This window comes from Poromitra crassiceps (assembly GCF_964638095.1).
Source record: "Poromitra crassiceps genome assembly, chromosome: 14".
Lineage (NCBI taxonomy): Eukaryota > Metazoa > Chordata > Actinopteri > Beryciformes > Melamphaidae > Poromitra > Poromitra crassiceps.
The window spans coordinates 5,468,071-5,480,570 of NC_139633.1; the positions used below are offsets into that span (position 1 = coordinate 5,468,071).

General features: G+C 45.5%; 1 protein-coding gene across 1 annotated transcript in view; it reads right to left on the reverse strand.

Annotated features, from left to right (window-relative positions):
• The window catches only part of mdga1 (MAM domain containing glycosylphosphatidylinositol anchor 1), a gene marked incomplete at both ends in the record, with an annotated part of 213,739 nt that overhangs the window by 78,843 nt on the left and 122,396 nt on the right, over window positions 1-12,500 (reverse strand). Inside the window, 3 exons of the mRNA XM_083650343.1 lie at window positions 2,493-2,792; window positions 4,222-4,551; window positions 6,629-6,898. Coding sequence (XP_083506469.1) covers window positions 2,493-2,792; window positions 4,222-4,551; window positions 6,629-6,898 — 900 coding nt within the window. The remainder of the gene's footprint in view (window positions 1-2,492; window positions 2,793-4,221; window positions 4,552-6,628; window positions 6,899-12,500) is intronic.

Consider the following 12,500-nt stretch of genomic DNA (forward strand, 5'->3'; position numbering starts at 1 on the left):
AGGGAAAAATGTGGTGCTTTAATGGATTTAAAGTAGTGGCATTGCAACAAAGTAGCGTGTGGCTTGTGGTGCTACTGTAGCCAGTTCTATCACTAGTCGTGTTTCCATTACCCTCATAAATGCGCAAAATCTAAATATCGCAATAGAAATTGGGTAATGGAAACACGTAAATTTCGAAAAACCTCCCAAATATCGCAAAACGTTTTTGCGCTCTCATGAGGTGGTTTTTCAGACGTGTCGATATAGCAGTTTATCGCAAAAGTGTAATGGAAACAGTTTTTTCGCATTAGCACGTCATGTGACCCATTCTGCTTTGGAAAAGCAGCGAAAAATGAGGAAGAAACGGTTCGATAAGCCGTGGCAAAACCTCCGCAGCAATGGAAAACTTTGAAGCAACGCTAGCAGAAAGACGAGTGTTATGCAAAATAAATATAAAATAGATAATGTTTAATGGCAGAAATCGGTCCATGGTGACAGGCTGCCTGTGTGCGCGCATTTGGCACAGCGCGAGATAAGGGATGAAAAGCAAGCACACACCGGTGCGGTGCGTGCTCCTGACTGAAGTGAATACAGTGACTGTGAGTAATACATTACACACGTTTCAGGTGCAGTGTTATAATTATAATAGCTACACAAAATTGTGATTATTGACCAAATCAGCCTTTTCCCCCCTCCATCTCTAAATCGGACCAGTTGTAGGCTATTAGGCTATTAGGCTTTTTTCCTCTGCCTGTCGCGCTCACTGCATTCACCGCAGCCAGCAACATTTTGCAACTAATTTTCTTTTGAATTGATAATCAGGCTCGTTTATATGTGTTGTAACTTCATGTTGTGATTTGCATTGACCATTGGTTGGATTTGAGCATGCAGGGGACGGGATATGGGGCAGATCCACTGTGGCAGGCAGCTGCTGGTAGGCTAATGGGAATTGCGTTCAGGTCACTCAAACTCAACTTCAATGGAAACGCCTACAAGTCGCAATTGTACATTGTCGAAGTTGTAGAAATATCGCAATTATTTTGCGAAAAACTGTAATGGAAACACAGCTACTCACAGAGTAGCCAGTTATATCACTCACAGAGTAGCCAGTTCTATCACTCACAGAGTAGCCAGTTATATCACTCACAGAGTAGCCAGTTATATCACTCACAGAGTAGCCAGTTATATCACTCACATTGTGCTACTGTAGCCAGTTATATCACTCACAGAGTAGCCAGTTCTATCACTCACAGAGTAGCCAGTTCTATCACTCACATTGTGCTACTGTAGCCAGTTCTATCACTCACAGAGTAGCCAGTTCTATCACTCACATTGTGCTACTGTAGCCAGTTCTATCACTCACAGAGTAGCCAGTTCTATCACTCACATTGTGCTACTGTAGCCAGTTCTATCACTCACAGAGTAGCCAGTTATATCACTCACATTGTGCTACTGTAGCCAGTTCTATCACTCACAGAGGGACGGACACAGGTGCCATTATATTAGGAAGAATGCTACTCGAACAGTGAACCTCTGTCACATGAAGAGCTTTTTACTTTAATTGCAAATGACGGCGTTAAAACTTTGCTGCTCGTTTCCCGGCTGAATGAGTTTCATCAATCCGGGCGCCATAAAAGCCGTTGAAAGGCCACGGAGACGTTTAGAAAGCGCATGCTTGTCAATCAGGAAATGAGGCTGCATGGCTTAATTCATGAGGGGCTGACATTTTGGAAGCGTGAGGTGTTGCACTGATTAGAACAGGATTTTCTCACTGGGAGTGAAGACGATACTGTAGCGGGCGACTTTTCAATGGTTCTACATTTTTTGAGGAACATGTTGACATTAATAATGGTGGTGAATGTGTTTGTATAGTGTGAAAGCAAAGTGTGAAAATATATAATAATATAATAGAAACTATAATAAGAGCCATGAGATTTAAAAAAATCTACAGGAAAAAATAGGAAATCGCAAACACTCGAAATTTAAAGGATGGACATAAAGAAAAGGAGGAGAACAAGGGAGAGAATAAAATATAGACTAATATAAATATAATATAAATAATATAATATAATATAATATAATATAATATAATATAATATAATATAGTATAATATAATATAATAATATAATAATTCAAATATAGACTAATTGTGAACAGGTGAGTTTGAGAGATATGTTTTAAGGTGGTCAGTAAAGGCTCAATTATGTGCAACATTAAATACGGACACGGACATGGACAGAGCCTTCATTCCGTACTCAAATGCATTCATTTGTGCATGTTTTCTGACAGCTTACGGATACGGACGAAATGGAGCAGTTCCACAACACACAAACGCACACTTTTGACTCGCCGCTGCCTACTAGTGGATGTATTGCTTTAACATGACGCCAACGTAAAGGGCGCATCATGGAAGTGTGTGTGGGAGCATAGCTGAGCCGTACAGAGGAGTCTCTACTCACACTGCACAGTGTGTGGGAGCATAGCTGAGCCGTACAGAGGAGTCTCTACTCACACTGCACGTTGAGTTGGACCTGTGCCTCGCGCCGCTTGATATTGAGGCCGTTGTACGGAGCGGTCTGGCACCGGTACGGACCCATCATGTCCCGGCTGACGTTGGTCAGCCTCAGGCGGCCGTCCCGCGTCTCCACCACGGACCTCCCGGACGCCATCAGCAGGTCCTTGTCCACTCGTGACCACAGGACAGGTGGGCGGGGCTTACCGTCCACCACCAGGCACACCAGTTCGGTGGTGCCTCCCTCGCGCACGCTGACCACCTGCCCCCCCGTCGGGACCGCCAGCACCGGTGGAGTGACTGCAGTGAGTGAGAGAGAGTAGATTAGAGGAGAGAGAGGGACGGGAGGAGGAGGAAGGGGTCGCAGTTTTTAACTTTTTCTTTTTATTATTTTACTTTGACCTTTAATTCACTTTCACATAAATAACATGTATACTTGCATAGTACGGAAAAGATCATAAACAATGACAGTACATCCAGACCAAACTTGCACTCTACTGGCTTCATTGAGGCCAACTCAACATGGCAGAAATCGCACAAGACAAAGTCATAAAACGTAATAATGATAACGGAACAATTTACATAGTAATTAAAAGTCCATTCTATAGTTCAATGACCATTAACCCATCGAATGTAAGCCAAAGGGACAGCTGGTATAGTTGACTTGTAAAAAAAATGAAAGAAAGGAAAAAGATCATTATTATGAGATAGTAGCCCTATTAATAAAGCAATGTTCTTCCTTCAAACTATCATTAAGATATTAGAGCGCATGTCAGATGAATAATTGAAACATATAGTTTCTGAAATAAATTGGGTTTGACTTCCACATCTTTAATGGTGTAAGCAAATGTCCTTAATGAATCCACGAATGATCAATCAGGACGGATATGCAGAAATGTAATAAATAATACACAAAACAAACAAATAACAGTTCAAACACAAATACAATAAGCATGATTGTGATTGGTATCAGTCTGACTGCAGAGTGCAAATGGATGGAGCCACCTACTGCGTTTTTCTTTCTTGTTTTGAGTTGGCTCCATTGCAGGTGAGAGGCACTTAGGCCTTGGCCACACTGATCCGTCAGAAAATGGACAGAACAGATAGACGGATAGATTCATGTCCGTTGCATGTACAAGTAACCTACTTGTACAGCAGGTGGCGGTAAGCACCTTGAAGGTGTCAGCGACCCGCCTATAAACCGAGAGAAGAAGAAAGCTGGCGTCAGCTAGCTGTTATCTCTGTGCGCTACGTTACTTATGTGGCAATAAAATGCCACCGAATGACCAGATTAGATGGAGAAATCGGATGGTGACACTGACTATCACGTTGTACAACAGCGGGATGGTGTACACAGCATTAATGATAGCCTCCTTCACCGCCTCGGCCGCCATCTTCTTTGAAAAGTTGAAACAAATCTCGGAACGCCTCCTTTCGAGACCTCGACTCTGATTGACTAAACGGACAGTGACTATCCGACCATCCGACCATCCGATACGTCCATCCAGAAAAAGTTCATCCCTCTTCAACTTTCTGTCCATCAAAACGTATGCAAATGTTCTGGATACGTACACTTCTGAGTGCTACACGGACAGTCGGACAGCTGTCATTGAAAATGAATGGAAGTGAACAGAGAAATGAACGCACACGGACAGACACCACGGATCAGTGTGACCAAGGCCTTAAGGCACACATGGAAACTAAGAGTCTGAGAAAAAGAACACCTCACCACTGTTCTGAGTGATGTTAATATCTACGCGCAGCTCTGGCACCCTGCTGCCGGGGAAGTTGGCCACGCAGCTGTAGGTGGCCAAGTCACGGAACTTCATGTCCACGATCTCCAGACTGCTGGTGCCGGGCGCCATGTCCGGGTCGCTCCGCAGCAGGATCAGGCTGTCGGAGTTGTAGATGGGGGCGGCGTTCTTGAACCAGGTGTAGTTGACCTTGTCCTGCGGGGTGGCGTCCACGTGGCAGGACAGCTTGAGGTCGCGACCCATCTGGATGCTCTCACTGTCCTTGTTGGAGTCCGGTGTGATCTGGAACGTCAGGTTACCCATCGCTGCGCGCCGAGGAAGAGAGAGAGAGGAGAGAGAAGGCGGTCAAACAAGATGAGGGTCGCAGTGGGTGGCCAGGGGACGTTTAAAATGAAACGCTGAACGGGAGATAGGGCGAGGGAGATAGATTGTGAAGAAGGGAGAGAGAGAACAAAATCAGCAAGGCCCAGAGTAAAATAACAGAGGGGACAGGGGAGGCGGTGGAAACCAAATCAAGAACACAGAGTAACTCTTACTGTCACATTTAATTTACAGTTTCAAAGGCTGTGTTTCCCCAACAGACTTCCACGCTGAATACAAAGCAACCCTCTCTCTCTTTACTAAGAGAGAGACAGGCGGCGCTGAGGAGGAGGAGAGGAGCGCTTGATTCAAACTGCTTCTCCGTGCTCGTTAACTAGCTGCTCGGGTGGAGCTGGGGGATGTCAAGTAATGACCATATGTTTAGCATGATGCCGCAACTTTACCTGTGTGGAGACAGAGTGGTGTGTGTGTGTGTGTGTGTGTGTGTGCGTGTGTGTGTGTGTGTGTGTGTGTGCGTGTGTGTGTGTATGTGTGTGTGCGTGTGTGCGTGCGTGCGTGTGCGTGTGTGTGTGTGTGTGCGTGTGCGTGTGTGTGTGTGTCTCTCATCCACCTTCTTGCCACCTGTGCTGGTGTGACGATGCGTTCAGGTCCATTAAGCTAACATGAGAAAGCCATCCAGCAGACGCTCTCTGCAGTGTTAACTAACAGAAGAGAGTGTCGCTAATTGCTTCCACTCCGCTCTGACTAATTGGAGTGAATGAAGATGATTAAAGGGGCTAAAAATAGCCGGAGGGGAGGCAGAATGGAAGGCTTTTGTTTTAACAGGCAGGGAACAAGAGAGGAGCGCTACTTAACCCTCCTAGTCTGACTCACATCAGCCCTCGTTAAGGATGGATCAACAGCTCACGTGTCACACGCGTGCAGTACACGCACGCATACTGTAGAGGCACACATGATGACACACACACACACACACACACACACACACACATGCACGCAGAGACGCGCACAAAATGCACGAACACACATACAGTATATACACAAACACACACGTTTGAATGCTCAAATACACACGTTCAGAAACACAATCATACTGTACACACTAAGCCTAGTAAAGATCATAAGAATGAATCTTCATCTGTATCTAGTCAAATATATATGGCTACAATATAATTACAAATATATTCCCGCTACATGTGATACTCAACTTGCGGCCCGCGATGGAATTGCATTTTTTTTTTCTTTTACAGTGCACCTGAACGCAACATGCAAGATACCCGCTGAATAAGTGTCCAAATGTTCATAACATTCTGGCCAATACTCCACTTCTGTTATAGCATTTCAGTCCGGAATATGGAATATCTCAATAATCTATGATTTAGCTGCTAAATTGTCAAATACTGCTGTCTGCTCGCTACCCAGGCACTTATGTATGTACTTAAACTAACCAACTTACCCTAACTAACTATCCGGTGTGCACAACATTGTCAGACTAAACTCCGGCTGACACCCCAAAAACCTACAATCCGCTACAGAAAAATGTATATTGTTTGTTTATTAACTGGCCCCTGGCCTTCTATCATTTCACGAAAGTGGCCCCCGGGCAAAGCAAGTTGAGTATCCCTGAGCTACAATATAGCAGGTGTCTCCAGCACCAACATGTTGTCATGATGACACACACACACTCACAAGGTGAGAACATGATGGTAATGATGCTATTCAGGTGGATTTACTATTTGTTACAAATCCATAATTCCTGTTTCCAAATAGGATACTTAGGATCTGGACACACCTCAGAACCTTTTTACAGGTTATGAATCATGATTCGGATTATTCAGTCTTAAACTTGTTTCACTGTACATGTGATGCCTGCTTTTACAATGTGTGTTTGCTTATGGGGCCACACATGGGGCCTTATGGTAGCTTAGGCTACACACATTAAACGCAAAGAGAATATAACTAGTTATATATCCCTGAAACAGCGATACAAACTACACGGGTGCACCCAATGCACCCGCAATAAATGTGGATCAGAATCTTGTGGAAACAGAAGCGACTTACTCCTGACGACGAGGTTGACGTTCCTGCGGGCGGGGTTGCCCACGTTGTTGACGGCGGTGCAGTTGTAGAAGCCGGCGTCGGTGGGCGTGACGGCGCGCAGCATCAGGGAGCCCCCGCGCACCTGGGCGCTGAGGGGGAGGGGCCCGGGGTAGCGCGACCACGTCACGGTGGGCGCGGGGAAGCCGGCGGTCACCTCGCAGGTCAGGGTCACGTCCCGCCCGGGGTCCACCACCAGAGTCTCGTTGACCGACAGCCGGAGCGCGGGGGGAGCTGGAGAGGAGGCACAGAGGAGAGGGAGAGAGAGAGAAGAGGAGATGATGGAGCTGAACAGCTGCTGCATCCTGTAAGCTCTCCTGGTCCTATCGTAAAGCAGCGGTGAATGCAGATGTTGAGAAGTCTTAATATGGATGACTTGTTTTACGCCTGTCTCGTGCCGTGAAGGCAATATCTAGAATGCACAGATGTTTCCCGATGGAGGTGCAGGATTCTTGCATGTAAGAGACAATGGTGTGACTTTGACTTGCTCTTTAGAGGTGAGAATGGAATGTCTGTATGTGTGAATGTAATGTACTGTATAAGGTGTGTGTGTGTGTGTGTGTGTGTGTGTGTGTGTGCGTGCGTGCGTGCGTGCGTGTGCGTGTGTGTGCATGTGGGCTAAGGATTTTTCCACCATCTTGCTCTCTGCACTTCATCTTCTCATTAAGTGTGTGATTCTCCACTCCAGTGCGCTAGAAGATTGGACAAACTAGTGGTTCTCAATCGTGCTCCTGTAGCAGCAGAGCCATGCTGATGTTGTAATCCTACCAGCTAGTTAATTGTGTTCACCTGCGGCGATCCCAGGTGTCACTCACACCCCGATTAACAGGGCTCTTGTAGTCGAGGAGCGGATTGAGAACCACTGGTATGAACGCATCGTGATCTGTAATGAACTCCTAAAAAGCCCACAGAAGCACTCGTGGCATCGGTATGTTGAAATGCGCCTCTGGCAAAGTCAATATCATTTTAGCAGCTGCAGCTGTGTACAGTATCAAGTCCCACTACTGGGTAACCCTGGAAACTAACAGGCGAGTACCTGACCTACAACCAAATCAGCACAGCACAAGTTTTTCATTTATTGTGCTGACCACAAGAAGTCTGATGCACTCTGTGTGTGTGTGTGTGTGTGTGTGTGTGTGTGTGTGTGTGTGTGTGTTTGTTACCTGCCTGCAGTATGAGCATGTGTGTGTGTGTATGTGTGCCTCTGAGCCTGTGTGCATGCATGCGTGGGTGTTGTTTGTATGCCCATCCATTTTTCAGTGCAGACTAAACTAATCACCAACCCAAAAGCTGATTCATTTCCCTGTTCTCCTTCCTCCGCGTATCGTCCATCGTTTCCTGCCCGCACCGTTCGGCCCAGACGTGTTTGCTACGTCTACGTGACCTAACGGGGGAAAGTTACGCCATGACCCAAAATACCCAGAAGTGTGGCGGGGAAAAAATCCTGTTCCAGAAAGAGATCGATGATAGCTCAGCAGTTTCAAAATACAAAACACGGGAGAGCGGTGGGAGAGAGGTGGGAGAGAGGGGGGAGAGAGGGGAGAGAGAGGGGAGAGAGAGGGGGGCACAGGACCCAGAAGCTGAAGAGAATAAGAGAGGGGAGAATAAAAGACAGGACTGAAGTGGGACAGGGGGAAAGGGCAAAAAGTCAAAGTGGACATTAAAATTTGAACCGGCCGGCGCGTTCAGACCGAAAAAATAATTGGTTCGGAACCTGAAAAGTTGGTTCTCAGCGGAACCAAAAAATAGTTGGTTTTTCCCTTGCAAACTGTGACATCATCAGTGGGCGTGTCTCATTCTAGGCTGTGAAGACGAGCAGGAAGGAGAAGAAGGCAGCGACAACATGGAGATTTTTTTTTGCAGTGGTCTGCTGAGGAAACCAAATGTCTAGTGGCGATTTGGGCATCTACCAAATTTCAAGAAAAGCTAGAAAGCAGTACAAGAAAGAGCAAGTTGTATGCCGAACTTGCGGAAGAGATGGCCAAGGCTGGGTTCACTCGAACGCCAGACCAAATAATGAATCAACTTAAAAAACTGAAGGAGGACTACCGAATAACGTCCTCCCACTTTGGTTCTGCTTAAACTGGTTCGCCAGAAAGCACCAAGGTTCTGAGACTCCAGAACGGAGCCAGAACCAGAACCAGAAGCAGAACCGTGTCTGTCTGAAAGCGGTATAAGTGGAGGCTGGGAAGGAAGGAGAGAACATACACACATCCATCCACAGTAACAGTGAAATCATGGACATTCACATAATATGCATGATTGGCATGATATAAAGGGGCTGAAATGAAAGGTATACTCACTGTACAGATGAGAATCATTTGATATAGATGAATATACTCAACATCAAACTATGGTTCTTCAACGGTTAAGGTCCTTACACATCGGGAGCGTTTTTTTCGTGCGATTAATTCGCACATCAATAATATTTTCTGAACCTATATCAGTCAATGCAACGTGCATACCAACGGCGAAGTTTCGCTGAGCGTTATTGTGGCGTTTATTTTTTCGAACCACGGTCCATTTTTCAGAAATTCGCTTCCGACGTGTACACATCTGTGGTTGTGATTGACAGGTGGGTCAAAACTCGCATCTGGGGAGAGCCGAAACTGGCTCCATGCTTCCTCCGAGACATGGGCAGTAGCCCGCTGCTTCTTTTCACATGACAGGGGAAGCTTCACCGGTAGGACATAGCACGTGGGAGGTTCACGCTATTCCAACCAGTTCCCCTCCCTCCGAACAGGCGCCCCTAACGACCAGAGGAGGCACCACATTAGCAACCAGGATATTGCATGTTTTGGTGAGGGGTTCCTATATGAAGGAAACCCCCAGGGGGCACGGGGAGAACATGCAAACTCCACACAGAAAGGCCCTTTTGACGACCCCACCCGGGCGGTGGGCACTCGAAGACATGCGGACGGGCACGCATTCCTTCAGCGTTCACAGCGTCCCAGGTGAGAATTGAACCCAGGACCTTCTAGCTGTGAGGCGACAGCTCTACCACTGAGCCACCGTGCCCCCTTTCTTGATTCTTTTTAACAGGTTGTGTATGTCATCAAAACACTGCATTGTATACGACCATAAACAGATTCATAGCATCACATCGATTTTCCTATGATCATGGACAAAACCGTACTGTTTTGTGTTGTAATACGGTCAGACATTCTGCATTTAGAGCATCTTATTACCTAAACTATATATATGGAATTCTATGTGCTTTTTAAAGTATTCAAATTGCTCCAGATAAGATGAAATAGTTGGCAACTCTGTTCTGTCTGTAACCTACTATTGTAATAGGTTTGTGCATATCTGGCCCCAGGAGGTACACGGGGTGACAGGAGGTTAATGTGCAGAGAAATGAGCCTGTGACCAAAAATTCACCTGTTTGAATCCCTGGAGTGGCTCGAAAAATCTGATTGGTGGAGTCAAATGGAACCGCACCCCCTATTTAAAATCAACTAACGTAACTCTTTGCCCAGGTCATAGTGGTAAATAAGACTGATGCAATTGATTTCACCTTGTTAAAATGTGCTCAGCCAACTTGCCTGGTTAATTTGCTGTGTTATATAAAGATAGGTTTTCTCACTCTTCACAGACATGATATAGGATATATCCTGCAGCAGGTGAGAACTCTGTTCTCTCTACAGCCCGTGGTTTTGTGGTTTCCAGATCCGTTTCAGCTGGAATAAGAAGCCATAATAATGACACATCCTTTTGGAGAAAACGGTTTACAGACCAAAGTTGTTTCCAGGGTCCTTCTAGAGGTACAGGTTCGACCAATTAAAATCCCACAGCATCACCTCTTCTAAAAGTTGCTGAGCTTGGAAAGTGAAGCCATTGCAGTGGATTTCCCACAGTCATAATAGTATATTATTAATTCATTTGTTTGATATAGTTCCTTGTTTGGATGCTGTTTCTCTTCTGGCACAAATGCTAAAAAAGGTCACATATCGGTATGCGCGCATGCATGCATGCACGCACGCACGCACGCACACACACACACACACACACACACACACACACACACACACACACACACACACACACACAAATGAGTTAGAAACATCTATTTTGCCTGCCAATGTCAGTTCATTCCAACTGAGTGCATGGAGAGAGATGAAAGAGGCTCACACTCTCCAATAGTTTTGGCTTCTTATAGTAAACAGACAAATCTAAACTCAGAGTCACACTCAAACTAACCTAATGAGTAAAGAATTCCTTAACTGCTCACAGCAAAATAATATACTTGCCTGACTGTACAGAATGTAACGCCCATATATGGTGCATCCTGTCAGTCCTTAAGTCCATTAAGACCTCTGTTTTATTTCCGTTTGCATTATGGATCAGCTCAATGTTAAATGTTTTATGTTAATTTCTTTAGAACCAAGACATTTATTCACCCTGACTTCCATTAAGTGCACTGTTGATACAAGGAAGGAAGGAGGGTCCACGGACGTGTGGTGTGTTAATAAGAATACATGGGTTTTAAATATTTATATCTAAGTAATCTGAAGAAATTTGAAGAAAAATACTAGAATTTTTTTTAGATACTGTGTATTCCAATGTACCTCTATTTTGTAGTACAATGGGGCGTAGAAATTCAAGGGAGATTACGATGACGAAAGTCCTATATTTCAAGAGTCACTGTGCATAATATCCATAACTGATATTATTCACAAGTGTTTAAATGAGCTGTGGAAGACCAGAGGGGGCCGACTCCCGGCTTTTATCACCCTGAGAGGGAGTTAATCCCCTGTGAGAGAATGACCCGCACAAAACAGGAAGCAATTCATTCCTCTAATAGACATCCTCTCATCTAATCTCTCCTTTAACAGATTGCAATCGCCGTAATGAAAGAGCCGCGGGGCGGCTCGACCAACTAGCATACAGATCCACGTTTGTACTCGTGCACAAATCCGGGCGCACGCACATAGACACACTGTGGTACTCACTCAAGCAGGCGCTGAAAACAGTGCAGGCCAGAAACATTAATACTCTCTTTGGCCCGTTCTCATTGTGATGGCCCGCGAGCTGACAAGACATTTCAACGGTGTAACAACTGCAATCAGCAAATAAATAGCACTGTCCACTCCCATTGTATCAGAGCACAATGTGGGGGAAATACCCCCCCTGTGGGACTAAAGGGCTCTGAAAGTATCAAACTGGCCTGCGTGACAATTACTGGTTTGGGTTTTGTTGCTTGCTTGTTTATTTATTTGTTTGTTTGTTTGTTAAATACAGATAAATACAATTTCACAGTTCAGCAGGATTAGATTGTAGCAGCACAGTCCTGTATGTTACAGAATCAATTATGCTACGCTATGATACATCCGAATGAGAGAAATGCAAATTAAACTAATTAAACGAGTGAGTCATGGTGCACTCAGTGATAAGCACCGTCATCAATACAAGACTGATCCATGCTGCTTCCTCGTGCAGGAACGTGCGTGTTGTTCCAAGTGCTCCGGCTCCTAGCCCATCCTGATCACGTGACCCCCTCACATTCCATCCTGATCAGGTGACCCCTCACATTCTGTTCCAGTCTGGACGCGGCATCGATTTCAGTGGGCGGGAGGACTTGCCGTACGTACGCCTTCGTCCCACATTTGAAAAGACATGCCCGTGGGGTATAGAGACTGTACATTGATTATACTGTAGGTATGAACGTCAGTGTCTGTCTCTCTGTGCAGCCTTGTGATGAACTGGCAAACCTGTCCAGCCAGTTTCTCTGATAGGCTCCTCCCACCCTCGCAACACTGAAAAGGATTAAGCTGATGCAGAAAATCAATACAGTAGTACAGTACATTAAATAACACAAACATATTAACTCTGTTCA